We start from the raw sequence: 21,393 nt of genomic DNA on the forward strand, positions 1-21,393 counted from the left end.
CTCAGTCCTAGCCACTACTACAGCTCTTGAGCTGCAATGCTGGAGTCCAAACAACTCTGAAAGCCAAATCTCATCTTCTGCTTAGCTGGTGGAAAGACCTGACATGAGCAGTATGCAGTTCATTCATTATGGTATTTATTTATCCCACCTTGTGGAACTCTTAAATGTTCTCTTGCAGGAATATTAATGTGTTTGGCAGTGAAGTGCTGGTCTAGACCCAAATAGATGTTGTGCAATGTATGCTGTGTTAGCTTTTATAAGTATCCAAAAACATTCTGGACTCTGCAGTGCATATGGTCACAAGACCTTCAGATAATGGGTTCAGGAATTCTGTTGTTACTCCACAGGAAACTGAAAAAGTTTTACTAATCATAATTCTGTATTTATGAGAGTTGTTTTTCACATACATAACCAAACACACTTACGAAGGTAGATAGCTGCTCCTGAAATACTATTTGTTGTGTCACTCTCGTTTGAGTGCTTCCCACAGCTTCTTGTTTTTTATAGTTCTCTTTATCCTGGAATTCACTACTCCACTGAGTGATAATCTGCCTGACACATTCTATGCTGAATGCCTTTTTGTATTCTTCATGCCTCAGTCTAAGCATTGGATTCTGTGTATCCTTGATTCTTTGCCTTACTGTGTTATTATTATGGAAAACCCCTGCTTCTCTCTCATGGTCAAAATTCTAATTCTTCAAGATGGATTGCGGCTATTGTTTTCTGAAGATTTCTCTGCTTATCAGAGGTTGGAGAGAGTATGTGTGGTTTCAGCTCGCCAGCTGGATTGTGATCTGTTAGCGCTGTTCTGAACCTCAGAGAAGTCATCATGTCTTTCCTGATCCACATGTGTTCATTTGACATTTATTGATGTTTGGTTTTGGAGGGCAGTGAAGTGAGGACTTCATAGAGCAGCAAAAGTATGTTCTGCACACATTGTCAAACTGTTTGTTTTTGCTATTTTAGTCATTTTGTATTTAAGTAACAAAAGCATACAGTGAAAATGAGGGCAAGAATTGGGATAAGACTGTAGCCTTGTAGTTTTCCACGGGTTTTCAGCAGATAGAGATGGAAACAGTTGTGAACCATTTTATTTGTATGTATTGGTTTCCTTCTTCATTTTCACAGTATATGATGGTTTTATTCTCTTATTTCTACATATCCTTTTACATACTGATTTTTTATTTTGAGGCACCACATTAGCAAATTAATATGACCATCTAGCTCCATATATTTAGGGATTAATGCATCTGAACAGAATAACGTTAGATGGTAGCGGGTCAGCATTACCAAGCATCTACAATACTGTGCAAAATATTGAGCATTGTTTTGTTTAGTCCTCACACAATTCCGTGGTAGTAGTATCTCTTTCCTGTTCTACATGTAAGAAAATGCCTAGATAAGAAATCACCCAGTAAGTGATTGAGCTAATTTTGAGTCCAAATCCGTTTCTGCTACCATATTATTTGTTCATCATGAGACATTTTTCAGAGCAGAATGAAGGTTAACTGTTAAATAGTTAATAGGTGCAGAATTGTGTGAGCCCGCAAGATCTTTTGGAATTGTATGTTGGTTTTTTTTTTTTAATTTTTTTTTCCAGTTCTATTCTTAATACTGTTATCCAGATTTCATGACTACCTATCTTGTGTTAAAGCTGTTCATTTATTAAAACAAACAACTAGACTAACACAGCTAGAGTTGGTAGAACAAATAATGTTTCTAAAGTAGAAATACACATGTTCTTTTAATTTTTTTAAGAAGTTTTATTATGTATTGAGAACCAGAGAGACAGGGAGAACTTTTATATGCTGATTGACTATCCCCAAATGCCTGCAGCAGCTGGGGCTAGAGCCAGGAGCCATGGACTTCATCCAGGTCTTGCACACGGGTGACAGAAACTCAATCGTATGAGCCATATCATCACTGTCTCCCAGGATCTGCACCAGCAGGAGGCCAGAGCCAGGAATTGAATTTAGGTATGCCAGCATGGGCAGTAGGCATCTTAAATGCTAAATTAGACATTGGCTTCATATGGACTTTTTGAATGGTGTTTTGCAGACAGGGAAGGATCTTGGAAAATATCTAGCCAGCTTTTGGAAAAACAAAAATGAGCCAGTGAAATAAGGAAAAAGCAGTCCAGAAGATTGAAAAAGAAATAAGATCATCTTGTGCCATCCAAGCCTCATAAAAGTTGGATTGGGTGATTAAGAATGTCAAGTGTTAGAGTCAAAAGAGCAAAGGAATAGAAAAAAGCAAGAAAGCAGTTCTAGGCAACTCTCTGTGTTGGTATCATTGTTTGAGATAAGGAAATTAATGATATGAGGTAGAAACAGCAGTTCCAGCTCATATTCAAAGAATATGACAATAAAATCAGAACAGTGGAGTAAAGAGTGAAGTATAGAATCATTGTTCTTCTAAGGCAGTGTCTTTCTAAGATCTAAGAATTTGTGTTAAAGGCAAAAGAGGGAAAAACTGGAGATCCTTGGAGGAAATAAAATATGGGTAAGAAGTCCTTGAAAAGCATGTCGGGGACAAGATTGGAGTCAAAAAAATCATCTCCTGATTAGAAGTTGGGTGGATAGTACAGAGGTTAAAAGCAGTTCCTCCTACCCAAGTTACATTTGTCAAATTGGTGTCTACTGGAGAGACTTTTCTTTTTTTTTTTTTTTAAAGATTTATTCATTTTATTACAGCCAGATATACACAGAGGAGGAGAGACAGAGAGGAAGATCTTCCGTCCGATGATTCACTCCCCAAGTGAGCCGCAACGGGCCTGTGCTGTGCCGATCCAAAGCCGGGAACCTGGAACCTCTTCTGGGTCTCCCACGCGGGTGCAGTGTCCCAATGCATTCGGCCGTCCTCGACTGCTTTCCCAGGCCACAAGCAGGGAGCTGGATGGGAAGTGGAGCTGCTGGGATTAGAACCGGCGCCCATATGGAATCTCGGGGCTTTCAAGGCGAGGACTTTAGCCGATAGGCCATGGTGCCGGGCCCTACTGGAGAGACTTTTCACTCTGATCATAATTTCCAGACAGTGATAAAATGGGGCTGGGAATTCTCCTTAGGAACTCTGCTTTCAAGTGAGGTCAAGAGTATATGCAGTCTTCCCAGGTAGCTGAAAGTATGCTATTGTGGTGGGTTTAGGATAGGCAAGAGCACTTTTCATGGGCTCAAATGATGGAGGATAAAGCAGTCGTGTGGAGACCTTCTGCATCCTGTTTGAGATAGTTTCTTGAGTGTCTTTGGTGTCCTCTGCAGCTAGGGCTTTTAGTGGACTTCGACATCCTGCCTCTGATGTTGTGATCATTGACATTTTAAAATGTGAATTCAGACTCTCTCAAGATGATCACAATGATGTTATTATGGCCCAGCGGCATGGCCTAGCAGCTAAAGTCCTCGCCTTGAATGCCCCAGGATCCCATATGGGTGTTGGTTCAAATCCCGGCAGCTCCACTTCCCATCCAGCTCCCTGCTTGTGGCCTGGGAAAGCAGTTGAGGACGGCCGAATGCATTGGGACCCTGCACCCATGTGGGAGACCTGGAGGAGGTTCCTGGTTCCCGGCTTCGGATCGGCACAGCACCAGCCGTTGTGCTCACTTGGGGAGTGAATCATCAGACGGAAGATCTTCCTCTCTGTCTCTCCTCCTCTGTGTATATCTGGCTGTAATAAAATAAATAAATCTTAAAAAAAAAAAGCTGTCCTTTAATAAAAACCTTATTTTATTATTATCTTATTCCTGTGTAGGACTTGTTCATGGTCCATAATTTCTGCTCACAAGTATGTGGTTTTTCTATCTAAGGTAACATTGATCCCCTATAGTTTGAAAAAGCAAAGATTTAAAGTAAACACTTGAAACACTCAAGGTCCAAAGAGCACAAAAAGCTTGTAAACGGTACCCAGGGAAGGGTGGTCTTTTCTGGCTTGTTTTATTTGTGACAGATACATTCATTTCATGTCAGCTCCATTAAAAGTCACTTGGCAAATTTGAGAATACTAAGTCCTTTGCCAGCCTTTTTGATAGGAACTGTGGAAGACAGTTACTAAACGGATGACTTGGGGTACAGCTACTCCAGGTCTGTGTTCTGGTTTGGCACATAAGCAGATAACTAGTCCCTTTTCACTACTTTGTCCTCTTAGAATTCAGCATTGTTTCAGGTATTTGGCCCAAAGTAATTTTAAAAGGTAACAAAGATATCATATGTATGTATCTAGGAGTGGTCTGTTTGAAGAAAAATGTAGTAAACCTGAACCCAAGTCTCAGACTATTAGCTTAAAAATTTTAATGTAAGACTTGAAATAATGCTTAGGGGTTTTTTAAAAAGATTTATTTATTTTTATTATAAAAGCTTATTTACAGAGAGGAGAGACAGAGAAAGATCTTAGATCTGCTGGTTCACTCCCCAAAAGGCTACAACAAGCTGGAGTTGAACCGATCCAAAACCATGAGTGAGGAGCTTCTTCCAGGTCTTCCATGTGGGTGAGGAGTCCCAAGATTTTGAACTATCCTCTGCTGTTTTCCCACCCCTCTAAGTAGGGAGCTGGATTGGAAGTGAAACAGTGGGACATGAACTGGTGTCCATATGGGGTTCTGTACTTGTAAGCTGAGGATCACGAGTCATCCTGCCAACCCCAGTACTTTACTTACTTTTTAAAATCTGTTTCTGACTTTAAAATAGAGCATTCTGCTGAATTACAGATGTATATAGTTGGCCTTGCATCTGATATGAACAGTATCAGATCTCTCTTCCCCAGATATTTGCTAAGTGTTTATTGATAATTTACAAATGAAAATACAAGAATTGAGCACAGTTTGAGTTTGTCAGTTTCCAAGAGCTAGGATTGTCTATTCTTGTACTTAAAATTTTAGGGAGTGATATAAAAATAACAATGGGAAAAAGGGGGGGGGGCAAAAGGTAACAACTGGTTGCCCTTTCATTACGTGTTGACTTAGAATATTTCTTACTGACCTTTAGGTTTAAAAAAAAAAGTAATAGTTACATGTCGTATTATCTGGCACCTTTTTTAGATGGGTAGGACTCAGATGCTGTTTGTGTATGCATGCTTCTAATACTTTTGAAGGCTAATTTGCCTTGTACCCAGGGCATTCTAAATGGTCTAAATGCTCTCATTTGAGGACTTGAGCTCTTCATCTTTCAAATCAGAATAGTGCATGTTGCTGCAGTATGAGTGTCAGAATTCAGTAATGTTGTTTCAGGTTAACTGCAAAGAGTAGGTATATCCTCTTTCTCTGAAGATGAGTTGCAGAGAAGACATCATGAACCCCACATGTTTTCTGATTATAATCTCAGGGAATTAAGGGACTTAATGAGAGCCATTTTATCTGTTTGTTGTTGTTGCCTTAATAATAACAATTAAAAGTACGTTAAGTGGACAGGGTCTTCAAACAGACATTAACTCTGTTTACAAGGTGTGTGACTTCATATGAATTCCAGTTTTGGTAGATATTAAAAAGGCAAGCTTCTCAGAATAAAATATGTTGAAAATGTAATACACAGGAAGATAATATTGTAATTTGAAAACAGAAGTAAGCAGGGTGAACATAGTATATTTTGAATTTTTACAATCATTTAAAAGGATGTAATTTCAACTAATAGATGTAGTTTCAGTACATCTGAAGTAGCAAGAATTTTCAAAGGAAAAGTAATAATAGAAGAAGTAGTGATCAGATCGTTGTATGAATGTATGTTGAATATTTGAAATCACTCATTAAATCCTGGTGGTAAAATTTTGTGAAAACATTGTAATAGGAATATTTTCGATGCTTCTTGGGTTTCAGTGTAACAGGCAGTTTAGTCGTTTTTACATACTCTTGAAGGAAAAGTGCTACCTTAATTCTTCTCATTCTCTTTGAATTTATCTTGAAGGTTATGAATACCGATGGCACTGCGAGACGAGTGCTGGTAGAAGACAAGATCCCGCACATATTTGGGTTTACTTTGTTGGGGGACTATGTTTACTGGACTGACTGGCAGCGGCGTAGCATCGAAAGAGTTCACAAGCGAAGTGCAGAGAGGGAAATCATCATAGATCAGCTGCCTGACCTCATGGGCCTGAAGGCCACCAATGTCCATCGAATCATTGGTAAGTAATTGTGGAATTTGCTTAGAAATGGAGACCAGGAGTGAAAACATGTGTAAGTGGCAGCTATAAAGCAACAGTGTAAATTATGAATGTTTGAGATAACAGAGGAATTCTGTCTATAAGCCCCTTCCCTTTTGTTATCAGGGGGAACTCTTTGAAATGTTGACTTGTTGTTCTGGCTATAACAGCTGGAATCATAAGCTAAAATAAATACATGTTTAGGCACTGCAGTATGCTCATAAATAAGTTTTCATATCGTCTCAGTAATGCTATTTATTTTAAAGCTTACTGTGGGTAGAAAGAGAAGTGTTTTGCAGTACTAACGCTCCCTGTCAATCTTTATCCTGCTTGTTTGTGAGAAACTCCAGAATTGAAACTCTGGATTAAGAGCTGACACATACAGTCATAGATCTTTTGAACCAGATGTTTAACTAATTTCAGAATGAAAATGTGTTGATCACATCGTGTGTGCCCTTGTGTGCCCTTGACATTCATCTATCTTTCAGGAACCAACCCTTGTGCTGAGGAGAACGGGGGATGTAGCCATCTTTGCCTCTATAGACCTCAGGGCCTTCGCTGTGCCTGCCCTATTGGCTTCGAGCTCATCAGTGACATGAAGACCTGCATTGTCCCGGAGGCTTTTCTTCTGTTTTCACGCAGAGCAGATATCAGACGAATTTCTTTGGAAACAAACAATAATAATGTGGCAATTCCACTCACTGGGGTCAAGGAAGCCTCTGCTTTGGATTTTGACGTGACAGACAATCGAATTTACTGGACTGATATATCGCTCAAGGTTAGCAAATGAATTGGAGTATACAAGTCGGGGACTAAAGAGGGAGGACTTCATAGATGTCTAAATCTGTCGCTGTCCCGCAGCGATGGACTTGGTGCACGGAGCCGATAATAACACACGTGGACCCTGACTGATGGTCAAAAGCTGTAGTTTATTAGTGGCATCAAACTTTATACACTGAGGGCCATATAGGATAAGGGAGGAAGTATTGAGCTCATCAACAAAACCATCAATGCTTTTGTTTGGAACTCTTTTGTCTTGTATATTCCACCAGGTGTTCTCATATACATACTGTCCACTCAACTGTTCTTATGCAAATGATATCCAACAAGGTATACAAAAGGTAGCCATTTGGTTATTCTCCTCCAGATATTATCCAACCAACTGTAATCCTGTGCTCACTGACCTTCTACGGTCGCAATGTCCTACATAAATCCTCATATTTGTGAGCAGCCTCCCTCATTGTTTGACAGGCAGAGTTAAGTAGATAGCCTTTCAACTCTTTAAGAGTGAAGGCAAAGTTCCATTCAGTATTTTGCTAGGTGCCCTTTAATGCAGAATGTTTTGCTAATGTTCTCATTCTGAAGGACATTTCCCCCCTCTATTTTATTCCATTTGAAGATGGTGATGTTTTCTGTAATTAGCTGCAGAAACAGTAGGTGTGAATCACATAAAATGACTTACAGAGGCTTGGCGCTAGTATTACTTGAAACAGAACTTATTTCGAGCCTGACTTAGCTTTTACTGGTAGACCTTCTACTAAGTTCTTTCATCCTAAAACTGAAGTAATACCTTTCTTGCAAGGCTATTGGGCACATTCCGTGAGAAAATCTGTGGGCACAGAATGCTTAAACTAGTGCTTGACAAAAGGTAGCATTTGTTGCAATTAGTGTAAAATTGTGGTTGTTTTAAATTTTATGGTTTTTACTAATGGATAATAATGGTTGCACCATTTTATAAAGTTACTAAGGATTTCTCAGATTGACACAATGACTTGGCATACTCTCACATACTTTTGAAAAGTTGACTGGCAGTGAAGGTTGCAGCTTTCTAGTCACGTCATTTTCACTTGATTACTGCTAAATATATATATATGAAACTTAAGATCAGAGTTTTATTTATTGGAGATTAACCATGTTTGTTCGTGCTTGTCGACTTTGAGAATGCAATTAAGAAACAATGAGCTTCTTGATGGTTGTGGACTTCCCTGTCTCCAGCAAAAGGTGATTCTGTTATTCCGAGTCAGGTTTGAATGTGAGCTGTGTGACTGTTGTGTCTGTTTTGTTTTTGCAGACCATCAGCAGAGCCTTTATGAATGGCAGTGCCTTGGAACACGTAGTGGAATTTGGCTTAGACTATCCAGAAGGCATGGCTGTGGACTGGCTAGGGAAAAACTTGTACTGGGCGGACACTGGAACAAATCGAATCGAGGTGTCAAAGTTGGATGGGCAGCATCGACAAGTTTTGGTGTGGAAAGACCTGGATAGCCCCAGAGCTCTAGCACTGGACCCTGCTGAAGGGTAAATAGCTTAATCTTTGCTTTCTTTGAGACTTCATTCATTGGCCACATTGAGGAACATGGCTTAGCTATGGATTTATTCTTGATGTCTTAAATATCACATATGGGTTTGACAACAAAATAACAGCAGTATTTAAGATTATTAATTGAGTTGTCACTGATTTAGAATGAATGAGTAGCTGAATTTCACTTTTGCCATTATTAATACTGGGTGAAGAAAATGAAGTGTCTTAAATACTGTTGGTTAGTAGTTATATACTAAGTGAAGAGCTTGCTTTGAGTTTCAACCTGTGTTTGCTTGCCGTCTCTGCCCAGTTAGACTAGATCACAAACTTGCTGCAGTAAACCCACTGAAACAATACTGGTGGGCTAACGATAACTGCAGTAATCCCCCCTCATCTGTAGTTTAGGTTTCCATGTTTTCACTTACTAGAGTAGTGAAACATTGAGAAATTCCAAAGATAAATATTTGTGTAAGATTTAAATAACTTTTGTTACATAACACCTATTATAATTATTCCATTATTTTTTAAAGCAGGATTTTGGATATATCCTAGTATTTAAACAAATAAACAACAACAACAAAAAGAAAAGGATAAGGATTTACTTATAAAAAAGAGTTACAGAGAAAGAGGGAGAAGCAGAAATCTTCTGGCCACTAGTTCACTCCCCTAACGGCCTCAGTAGCTGGAGTTGGGTCAATCCGAAACTAGAAGCTTCTTCCTGGTCTCCCAAATGGGTGCAGGAGCCCAAGCATTTGGGCCACTCTCCACTGCTTTCCCAGGTGTATTAGTTGAGAACTGGATTAAGAGTGGAGCAACTGGCTCTTGAATTGACACCCATAATGGGATGCCGATGCTTCATCCTCTGTGCCACAACATCAGCCCCTATTTAATATTAACCTCCTGTATCCGATTTATCAAGTGAAATTTTTCATGGGTACATATGTATACAAATATGTACTATATGATAACTTTGGTACTATCTGTGGTTTCAGGCACCTACAGGGAGCCTTCGAACATATTCGTTGTGGATTTAGGGGAGACTACTCTTTATTACAAAAGCTCCAGGTTAGACCATTAATTTGAAATGGATGATTAATTCTGATCTTTATGAACTATGGAGAAGCTTTGGTATTGTGATATACACTGAACTCTTCACAGGATATGTTTTTCAAGAGTAGCTGATCTGGGGAGGGGTGGGGAGAATCCAAATACCTATGAAACTGTGTTACATAATACAATGTAATCAATGAATTAAAAATAATAACAAAAAAAATCAAAAAAAAAAAGAGTAGCTGATCTTTAACAGGAGTCAGCAAGCTTTAAGAAGCTAACTGCTAGGGCCAGTGCAATGGCTCAGTTGGCTAACTGCAAGTGCCACCATCGCATGAGCTCCGGTTCATGTCCTGGATGATCCTTTTTCCGTCCAGCTCCCTGATTATGGCCTGGGAAAATAGTAGAGGATGACCCAAAGCCTTAGGGTCCTTGACCCACATGGGAGACCTAGAGGAGGTGCCTGGTTTCTAGCTGAGGATTGACTCAGTTCCAGCCATTTCAGCTGTTTAAGGAATGAACCAGCAGATGGAAGATCGTTGTTTCTCTTCTGTAAATTGTGCCTTTCCAATTAAAATGTTTTTCTTCAAAAAAACAAAGAAACACATACGTGATAACCTGGCATTTGGTAAAGTCCATTTTTAGCCAAACCAACAGTGTGTATGCATTTTCAAACTGTGTGTGATTATTGTGTCCAAAATTAAAGAGTTTCTCTGACACCCCTTCACCAATCCCCTGAAGCACTAGTTTATTCATCTAATTTGAGGGCCATATCACAGCCACTACTATTGTACTGTGGTGAGAATGTGTTTGATTTCTACTCTGAACAGTAGTTGCTGGGCAGGTGCACTTAATAATGGGGAATACTTGTTTAATGGCAAGTGTGCAATTTCCTTCACAGTTTTTTTTTTTCCTCTGTCTCTTTTTTTCCTGTTTTTGTTGTTGTTGTTGTTTGTTTTGCTTTTGGTTCTTGGGATGTGCTTATGCCTGTCAGCTGACAAATACAAATGCAAAGTAAGCCCTGAGACAACTTTAATTTTCAGAAAATCATCTTCATACATTGCTACCAGCTCAGCTCTCAGGTGACAGGCTGATAAGAGCATATCTTTCCACGGATATATCATGAAAGCTGCCATGTGGTGCTTTCCTAGTGCCAGCATCAGTCTCAACACTAGCCTTTGCTAGCTTAGTTGAAAGGACCTTTGGGTAAGGACTTGGTTCTAGTTCTAGGTCTGCCACATTAGCTGGCTGGAAAACACAAGACATTCATATCTCTTAACAGGGCTCTGACCTCCTCATGTGTGAAATTTCTGTAGTGAAGGATTGCTCTAAAATTAGAGTGAACAATTTAAAAAAGTAAAATATCAAGCAGAAGCTGCTTGGACTGTTGGACTGTTGTAGTCCTTTTCATTGGGTAACTGGTTGATCATCTTCATGTGGCATTTTCCCTTGGACTCATGACTAAAAACACTTTAAAGCTTTGGTTTTGACTTCAGTTAAAGAAGTGTTATTTATTTTTACATTTGATATACTCCTGCAGCTTATTTCAGGGAAACTTGATTACACAAATCGAAAGCAGTTCAGCATTTTTAAAACTTAAATTTCTTATATTCAGAAATATAGAACATACTTTATTCAGAGGTGAACCAGATTAAGACCAGAGCTTTAATCCTTTGCTATTTTCTTAAGTATTAGTTCTATAAATGCCAGTGCTGCAAGAAAGAAATCATTCGTTTATTTCTGGATGGAACAAATTTATTGAAGACTGGGGAAAGCTGATTCACTTCCCTTTTGAGATGTGAGAAAAAATACTCAGTTGAAGGTGCCAAAATATTTAAAAGAATTGCAGCCATGATTCTGTTTTACCTATTTTCCTTGATTTATTATGTATTTTTTCTCCAGTTAGTATCTGAATATGACTCAAAAGTGAAATGTTACTTATTAATTGTTTTTAATTTAGGTTCATGTATTGGACTGAATGGGGCGGAAAACCTAAGATAGACAGAGCTGCTATGGATGGAAGTGAACGTACTACATTAGTTCCAAACGTGGGGCGTGCAAATGGCCTAACTATTGACTATGCCAAAAGGAGGCTGTACTGGACAGACCTGGATACCAACTTAATTGAATCTTCAAATATGCTTGGTAAGCTTTGACTGTCATTTGTTCTTGCTGCAATAATCGGCTGCTGCAGTTCACTCTTGATTAAATACTTGTAATAAAGCGTTATCGGAATGTCTGGATTCTTCTGTTACAGAATTACATCCTGTTTATGAGTTAATAGTGGCTCCAAGTACTTGGATTTATATATCTTTATAATGTGAAAATTTCATTATTATTGTGTATGTACTTCTATTTAAATGGAAGGAAGAGGACAAATTGAGCCATATAGACTCTTAAGTAGAGAAAATAAAGCTACTGTCAAAATAGATTATTTGTAGAAATTTAAGTGAACTCTGATTTATACCAGAAATGCTAGGTTTGAGACAGTAGATGAGTAATTTAAAGGACTGGTCTTGTTAATTGAATTGTTTTATTTTAAATTGCTTATGATTTCATGTCTTAGCTTATTTCGTTATTATTATTATTATTGACTTGACAAGACTCTTGTGTTCACACGTATTTCATCCCTGTGCTGCTCCCCTTTGCTGCCCTTCCAAAAATAGGACTCAACCGTGAAGTTATAGCAGATGACTTGCCTCATCCTTTTGGCTTAACTCAATACCAAGATTATATCTACTGGACGGACTGGAGCCGACGCAGCATTGAGCGTGCCAACAAAACCAGTGGCCAAAACCGCACCATTATTCAGGGCCATTTGGATTATGTGATGGACATCCTCGTTTTTCACTCCTCTCGGCAGGCCGGCTGGAATGAGTGTGCTTCCAGCAATGGGCACTGTTCCCATCTCTGCTTGGCTGTGCCGGTTGGAGGTTTTGTTTGTGGATGCCCTGCCCACTACTCTCTTAACGCTGACAACAGGACTTGTAGTGGTAAGCTCTATTTCCCTTCAAAACAGGCTTGCGTAAAAAAATGAAGCAGCATTTTGAAAGTGCTTTAATTTATTCTTTATAGAGTAAAAAAAAAAAACCATGGAATTCTAGAGTTGATCATTTGTATAATTAAGTTTTTACCACTTGTTTGATGATAGCAACACTTGGGCCCGAAGTATTTAGTGCAAAATTCACATAGCATTATAGAGACAAAAATCACATGTGTGCTATACATAATTCATATTTATTCATTTTAAAGGAAAGAAGAGAATCCTAAACATAACTCTCTTGTCCTTTGAAGTGTACCCAGTGGAACAAACAAAAATTGATTGTATAAGACTGGGCAGAAAATGTGCATGAAAAAACTTAAAGCAGCATAAAACGTTCAGTAATTGGTGGGAACTAGAGAGCACAGGCTGTGAGCACAGCAGGCCGTGTTACTTCTGGCTGGTGTGGTGATGATTTTCTCACTCAGTCATGAGTCCATATTTGTTTGTCTTAAGACTGCTGTTGTGACACAAACGTGGGCTGTGTTGTGAGGGTGGCGATGCAGAGATGCTGATGCATTCAAGATAGATTTTGGAACTGGGATGAACATAATTTAGTAATGGTGTGCATGAGGGGAGGAAGACAATTAGGTAGAGTGGTAGGGAAGCAAAGCTGGGAGTGGTAATTGTGGAATTGCCAGGATGCATAATGCAGGAGCCAGAAAACTTGTTTTCTAAAGGAGCCAGAGTAAATGCTTTAGATTTTGTCTGTGTATAGGCTCTGTGGTAGCTGCTCACCTCTGCCCAGCTCTGCTGTAGCCTAAGAGCCGCTACACGCAGTGCATTTTAAAACTAGGAAGAGTTGAGTTCCAGTAAAACTTCTCTCAGAGCAGGCTAGAAATGGGCTTGAAGTTCATCTGCATTTGAGTGTAAATGTCTGATATGCTGAGGAACCACAAATCATTAATGGAGCAGTGAGGAATTGGCAGGGAAGAAATAAAGCTAGGGGTCCTGGCTGGACTGTTTGTTTTATATCCCTGAGATGAACAAAATTTGTACTGGATTGGAGTGATGTTGCACACTCCAAGAGAAGAGTGCATTGTTGTAGTTTAGACATACACTCCCTATCTATGATTTCACTCTCTGGTTTTACTTAACCATGGTCAACCACAGTGAAAAGAAACATTAGATCGTGGCGGGCATTTGGCACAGTTTAAGATGCTACTTGGGATGCCTGCGTCATACCTTGGAGTACCTGAGCTCAAATCCCAGCCCTGTTCTGTTTCCATCTTCCTGTTAGGTGCATACCCTGGGAGGCACGAGATAATGACTTCAGTACATGGGCCCCTCACCACCCCCATGGGGAAAAAATCTGGATTAAATTCTCAGCTCCTGACTTTGACACAACTCAGCCTTCACCCTTTTGGGCATTTAGGGAATAAACAAGGGGATGGAAGATGTCTGGTTCTGGCCCTGGCTCCCTATAGCCTGTCAAATAAAAGTAAATAATAGAAAAAACAGAAGAGAAAATCCCAGAAGTAAACAGCATGTAAGCTTTAAATTGCATACCATTCTGAGTAACATGGTGAGGTCTTTTACTGTCCCACGTGAGACATGAATCATGCCTTTGTCTGGCAAGTCCACCCTGTGTATACTGCTTGTCTGTGCCTCACTGGGATTAGTCATCTGAGTTATCAGATCAGCTGTTGCAGTTTAGCTATGCCTGTGTGTAATTAACCCTTACTTTACTTAATAATGGCATCGAAGTACAAGAGTAGTGATGCTGACGTTTTCACTATGATATATTATTGCGATTTTTCTATTTTATTAGTTGTTGCTAATCTCTTACTGCGCCTAATCTGTAGATGAAGTTTTACTATAGATGCGTATGTATGGGAAAATACAGTATACATGGGGTTAATTGATCTGTGGTTTTAGGCAGCCTCTAGGGGCCTTAGAATATATCCACATAGAAAGGGGAGAGGCAAGATGTGTCTTCACTGAGACTTTATGATTGTTGGTAGCATTCTTGAATGCTGTTATTTTCTAGATTTTTTTTTTTTTTCATATAACTGGTGATTGCTTAGTCATCTGAGGCCTGGTTTCTGGGAAGGAGAAATAAGGTCTGTTACATTTTTCCCATTTCATGAATTTAGGGCATCAGCAGCATCAAAGCAGAATATTTTTTAGTGAAAATAGAAATATAAAGTGTGTTACAAGGATTAGTGATAATGAGTGCAAAGTGTCAATTATTAGTAATTTGGTTAATTTTTACCTACTCCCAATTCCTGGCAACCATTGTGCACACACTAAGCAAAACAAAGTGTCTAGAGTCTGTCAAAGCTTGTTTATCTCCTGTTAATACCAAGTTTGTTACTGCTCTTACTAGTCAGAATAAACAGTGCTTTCATTTCGTATTTATGCAAGACCTGCTTTCACTTTTTAAAATATGAGTTCATGTGTTGTATACTCTTTATTTCAGTTTAATAGGCAAGATGGTTATAACTGGAATTTTGTGGAGTTGAGTAAAATTTGACCCGGAGAAGATCAGTGGTTTAGTTAAGTTCATATGACTAGAGGGTGGGAAGACTAGGTTGGAACCACAGACTAGAATAGGTAAGGAGGACTAGGTTAATTCACTTGGTAGACTAAGAGAATTTTGTTATCTTTCTCACTTGTCTTGTTGAAGTCAACTTTTCTGTGGACAAGTCAAAGAAAATAGAGTAATTTGTGTTTCATATTTGCTCTTTTCTTTCTTAAAGCTCCAACCACCTTCCTGCTCTTCAGTCAGAAGAGCGCCATCAACCGCATGGTGATTGATGAACAGCAGAGCCCTGACATCATCCTCCCGATCCACAGCCTTCGGAACGTGCGGGCCATTGACTACGACCCCCTGGACAAGCAGCTCTATTGGATTGACTCACGCCAAAACATGATCCGAAAGGCACAGGAGGATGGCAGCCAGGTAGTTTAGGGCTCAGCTCAAAAATCCGTTCCTTCTGACTGGTTACTGGGTAGACCAGCCATCTGGTTTGACTTGACTGTGTGTGTGTGTGTGTGTGTGTGTGTGTGTGTGTGAGAGAGAGAGAGAGAGAGAGAGACAGACAGACAGACCCACAGACAGACAATGTATTAGGACCCATAAGACAGTACATTAGCAATGTCTTTTGTCCCTGCTGTCCACACCCATCTATGTTGACTTTTTCTTATAGTCTCATTTATATGGCAAGCTAGGAGCTTCAGAATCAAATAGGTCTTTATTTTGACCCCAACTCTATCACTCACTAGAATTCTTGTAAATAGCTCTTCATTTTTAAGTAGTAGGAACTTGATAAATTACAATTAAATTGTTAATGAACTATTATGTGCAAGTTTCAGAGGATAGAAAACATGTATAACCTCAGTAAAAGTTAGAACATTTAGATGTGCATTTGGTACTCTTTGGTGACTGGGATGGGAGTGAGACTATTATCTAACTTACCTGTGCTTTCATATTGGTTATAGATTAACATACCAGTCTCCAAATTTGCTGCTTGCTTTTTGTGGTCAGACAGTGTTACACCCAGCTTGCTATAAGTAGTTGTTTGTCATCTTCCTGATAGCATTGATATTAAATGGGATCTTGGGTGTATTAAAATTTAAGGAGATTAAATGACTGACTTTTTGCTGGGGGGAGTATATCTTATTTCAAAATGAAAAACAAGAGTATTATGTGCTTAAGGCTTCTGAGAGATACTTTAGGGGGTATAGTCATAGTTGTACATTCGGTGCATCCCTGTACTGTGTAGACCAGGACTAATAGGTAGGTAGATATCACAGGACATGGCAAACCAGTTAAGTCACCTTGTTAAGAAACATGTCTCTGCCAGGATATCAGGTAGCTAGACCATAATCTATGCAACTAGAGCGAATGAACAAAAGCCTCTCTTCTTCATTGGCTTTGTAAAAGAAAGTATCTTTAATTTGAGATTTTAGTAGCTCTGAGGATGGGATAGAGATGATCTAAAGATTGGAATTGTAACCCCGACTAGTTGTTTTTATCGTAGAGCATTTAGAGTGGGGTTTCTTGAATTCGGCACCATTTAAATTTGGGGATGAATAATTCTTTGTTATCTAAAGATGGCTTTCCAAGAACTTGCCTGTTGTGCATTGCAGAATATTTAACAGCTTCTCTGTCCTATACCCACTTAGTGCCCGTTAACACCCCCAGAAGTCATGACTATCAAAATGTCTCTAACTAGTGCCAAATGCCTCTCTAGGAGGCAAAATTGCCCCTTGTGCAGAACTACTACTAGAGGTATTTCTGAATTGTGGGTATAGTCATTGTTCCAAGTTACAAGAGACCAGATCAGCTTCTTGGAGCAGCCAGTTTGGCTGCAGCTCTCTGTTGGGCCTCAGGTCATAACAACTCAAGGGAACATTTGAGATGTATGTTAACAGAGAGCACGTTATCCATCAAAAATACATTAGCAAGAAAAGCTCTTTAAGACTGCAGTGATCTCAGGTGTCTGACCACAGAGGTGTAAGAGTGCGACAGTCAGCCTCCAGGCTCTCTGGTATAGTCTCATATTCTGTGTTTTTCTTTCCTTAGGGCTTCACAGTGGTTGTGAGCTCAGTTCCAAATCAGAACCTAGAAATACAACCCTATGATCTCAGCATTGATATTTACAGCCGCTACATCTACTGGACTTGTGAGGCTACCAATGTCATTAATGTAACAAGATTGGATGGAAGATCCATTGGAGTGGTGCTGAAAGGCGAGCAAGACAGACCTCGAGCCGTTGTGGTAAACCCAGAAAAAGGGTATGTTTCCAAAGGGACAGTCAGCTATTTTGACGTCTGAGACCTCTCCAACCTTCCTTCTTAGTCCATGGAACAGCCAGACATTCTTCATCCACCTGACTGTGAATTTTTAGTTACTTTCTCTTGTTCTTCACTGATATCATGGCCTAGAACTTCCTTCCCTGCATCCCCTGGGACATGCATCCTACCCTGGTAGATAGGCTTTTCCTTGCTGAGTCCTGCATGCTCTATCAGTGTCTGCAGAAACCTGTTTAGTCCTTTCCATTTTACCACACACTGAACTGTCTTTTCAAGTTCCTAAGAGTTACTGTGTCATAGTTTACTTAGCAGAGTTTTGCATTTATTATTCAGTTCTCAGTAGTGTCTGAATGAATGATGTAAGAGTTCTGTAGGGAAAATAGCTCATGTCAAAAGAAGTGGAGGAAAGATAGAATCTGTACAGTAAGTGTAAGAAATGATTTCTCTCTGATTGTTTTTTAAGTAAAAGTAATTAGTAAAAGGACTTTTAAGATCTTATTTGGTCTGACCACTAATCTTTAATTTATTGTCAGTCTAAAAGCATAGGTATGTATTCCTTTGTAACACTGTTGTGTTAACCAATGAAAGTTAGCTTTCCAAAAACTTCTCTGTGTTTCCTTTTGATGCTATTAATAAAAGTAATAAAACATACACCCTCAACCTATTCTAAAAATAGATTTTAAAACAGTTAAAAATGTTATCCTTATATTTTTATTATTACTTTGGTAACTTACTTTTTCCTACTTTCTCTTCAGGTATATGTATTTTACCAATCTTCAGGAAAGGTCTCCAAAAATTGAACGGGCTGCTTTGGATGGAACAGAACGGGAGGTTCTCTTCTTCAGTGGCTTAAGTAAACCAATTGCTCTAGCCCTGGATAGCAGGTTGGGCAAGCTCTTTTGGGCTGACTCAGATCTTCGGCGAATTGAAAGCAGTGATCTCTCAGGTACTCAGCCAGTGTGCATCCTTATTGTGATTGGAGTTTTCAAGATGATTATCAACATTTTTACAGTTAGGTTGAGGATAGGATTTTTTTTTACTGCTGTCAATATGATGACTCTGGTTGCTCCCTGGGTTCTTACCTGTGCTGTGTAGATAGTATGCTTCTAATGCATCTCTTTATTTCTCTTTTCTGTAGTTGTTATTTTCACTGTGTTTTCTCTGAACACAATCTGAGATTGAGCTGCTGCTTGCTCGTTTGCAGCTCCTACATTAATTTGTTGAACTAGAGTTTTTTACATCACTAATTTAAAACTCTTGGTAGTGTCATAAGGGGCAGGGCAAGGATGGAGAGTCCAGTTGGAACACCTAAGTCTGTATGGATTAGGACTCAGTTATCCCAGATTTATTATGGCTGTTACATTTCGGGTATCTTAGCTAGATTAAAAATATTAATTGGTTTTAAGATATATGTTTACCTACTCATTTCTCTGCAATCCTGTTTTTATAATTACAGTTACTTCCTTCCATTCAATTTCTAAAGCCTAAATACGTTGAGTAGTGAAAAGGGAAATAACCCTGACCATTGCAGTGCCTTGGATGGCTCTTTATTGCTCTCTCTCTTTCTGTAACTCTGGCTTTCAGATACATAAATGCGTCTTTAAATCTAATAATATATTATTTGTATTTATTATCATGGCTAAAAAAGATCTAAGTTGGGGGCTGGTACTGTTTTACTGTGGGTTAAGCTTCTACCTGTGGCACCAGCATCCCATGTGTGTTCCATTTCACATCCAGGCTGCTCCACTTCCAGTCCAGCTGCCTGCTTATGGCCAGGGAAAGCTCCAGAAGGCAGCTCAAATTTGCTTGGGCCCCTGCACCCATGTGTGAGACCTAGAAGAAGCTCCTGGCTTCAGATTGGCCCCACCTCTGACCGTTGCAGCCACTTGCGGGGTGAACCAGCTGATGGAAGATCTTCCTCTGTCTCTTCTTTCTGTAATTCTTCCTTTCTGAAAAAAAGAAAGAGAAGAAATCATTAAAAATAAAGGTTAAAAGTTGATTATGCCCAGATTAGCAGAGTGGTAGAAATTGACAAACCTGTTCTTTTTTGGGAGAATTGGTTGAACCTTTTAGGTAATAGAGTTTGTTAGTAATTGTCAAAATTTAAAAATATACATTTACAGTTAGAAATTTCTTTTAGATAGCCATCTTAGAGATTTAAAGAATTTTTGTGAAACATTGTTTTTCATGTAGAAATGCATTCTAATTTCAATGTGTAGAATATTAGTCATTCAGAAAATTAGGATCTGTGTACACTAAGCCTTAAAAGAATATTTTAAAAACTAAGTTGCATGGCAGTTTATGAAGATCTGTTTTTTAAAATTTAGCACTATATCATATATATGTGTGCATACACACATTGCATATATACAATTAAGAAGCAAGTCCACGTGTGTTTGTATTTTTTTTTTTAATGTAGGTAAATATGAAGTCTGGATTGGTAGCCTACCAGAATGCTCACTATTCTTGCATTAATTGAAGCTTTGTGTGTTTGAATATATAGTCTATAATTTTCTAAAACTGAATTCTGTGGTAGGTCAGCTGCCTGCCCTCCGTTATGCTCTCACTGATCCCAGACGGTTGTGTGCGTGGTTGTGCGTGACTGTTGGCAGCTCCAGGCTCGTGCGCTCTCCTCTTCTGATTGCTTGTATCTCTTACCTCACCTTCAGTAACAGAGATCAGTTTTTCCCTTTGTCTTTCCTTTTTTTCCCTTTTTAATTTACAATATTTAATTTTGCTGTAAAAGTAATGTGTTCATTAACCAAAGCTTAGAAAATGACATTTAATGTTTCATCATTGTTATTGCTTAATAAGTCAACTACAGTTTTTTTCTGTGGTTTTTTTCGCCCCTAGTTCAGAAATGATTCAGTCGTTAACAAAGTATAGGATATGTATCCCTGCAATTTTGTCATATTATGCTTTTGGTCCTTTTCTCCTTCTTCTCCTTTGTAGTTTTTAGTATATGTTTATAGTTTTTATTGTTCTTGTACTTATTTGCAATTGAGAGTAGGGGTTTTTCGTTATGCTGTAAAAAGCCAGTTGATTTTTATCCATGGTGTCATTCAGGCCTTTAACACCATTGACAGCTTTCATTGTTAATGAGATACTTGGGCAGATCTCAGTGCATGTATGGTTTCTGTCACATGCATCGTTCAGTTCCAGTCTGTTGTTGTTGTCTACAGTAGTTCCTCTTAATTCCTGGGGGATGCTTGAAGCCATGGTGGTATTCAGTGCTTTGATACAAGGAATATGTTTGCTGAGATTTTCTGTAGATAATCTTTATCAGATAAAGAAACTTTCCTTCTTTCTCTAGTTGGCTGCAATAAATCTAGCTTGGCAAGATACACTATTCTAGTTTTTGAACTTGATTTGCTCATGTTTTAAAATTTTGTGTACTTATGAAAAAAATTATTCTAAATTTTTATTTGTAATATGTTTGTTGAGATTTTGCTGTCAATACATTAACCTCACTTAAAAATTTTTTTTTAAATAGGTAAGTGTCATTTGGGTAGTTTTCTAATGTATTCTCATATGATTATATGCTTTTTAGTATGGAATTTATTTCATATTGTAGCCTCCAGTAGAGCCCGTTTTATGTTTATTTATAGTTCACTATTTACAGTAGATTGCATTTTTAGCACAGGCTTAGTTTGTTGAAGAAATAGGATATATTTTCTTCATTGGCTCAGATGTTTTACTTTGCTCACTGGCATCAAAGTTGACGTAGGCTTACCATGAGTCCTGCGTTAACACTGTCCACTTGCATTTAATACCATCCTTTCATTATTACCAGTCGGTCTTTTTTAATTGCTGCTTTTTAAGTTGCATTTCAGTTGTCATGAGCTACAAAAAAGTACTGTAAGAATTAAGTAATTCTGCATATCTAGAATTAAAAATATGCACTGCTCTTTCTGGTTCTCAGTTCCCACTTTTTTTTAATTGTTATCCATCTGCTTGGCTTTTGTTCTACTTTATGGGATGGCTTCTCAAGTTTATCTTCCAGTGCTGTTGTTGAATTTTCTTTTTAAGTTTCCAAGTATCATGTTTTTAATTCTCGGGAATTTTTTTGTGTTCCCTTGAAATGATCTTCCCTGCAGAATCGTTGTGTTCTTCAGGTTTT

The 21,393-nt window shown here is 38.7% G+C and overlaps 1 protein-coding gene across 2 annotated transcripts in view; it reads left to right on the plus strand.

The window, feature by feature from the left end:
* LRP6 (LDL receptor related protein 6) overlaps positions 1–21,393 on the plus strand; it is a 117,392-nt gene that overhangs the window by 78,819 nt on the left and 17,180 nt on the right. For both annotated transcript variants that reach the window (XM_058655788.1, XM_058655787.1), the window contains 8 exons: positions 5,886–6,102; positions 6,609–6,898; positions 8,192–8,418; positions 11,433–11,617; positions 12,139–12,465; positions 15,215–15,417; positions 17,044–17,255; positions 18,029–18,219. In XM_058655788.1, coding sequence (XP_058511771.1) covers positions 5,886–6,102; positions 6,609–6,898; positions 8,192–8,418; positions 11,433–11,617; positions 12,139–12,465; positions 15,215–15,417; positions 17,044–17,255; positions 18,029–18,219 — 1,852 coding nt within the window. The remainder of the gene's footprint in view (positions 1–5,885; positions 6,103–6,608; positions 6,899–8,191; positions 8,419–11,432; positions 11,618–12,138; positions 12,466–15,214; positions 15,418–17,043; positions 17,256–18,028; positions 18,220–21,393) is intronic.

The sequence above is a fragment of the Ochotona princeps genome, chromosome 27 (assembly GCF_030435755.1).
Source record: "Ochotona princeps isolate mOchPri1 chromosome 27, mOchPri1.hap1, whole genome shotgun sequence".
Lineage (NCBI taxonomy): Eukaryota > Metazoa > Chordata > Mammalia > Lagomorpha > Ochotonidae > Ochotona > Ochotona princeps.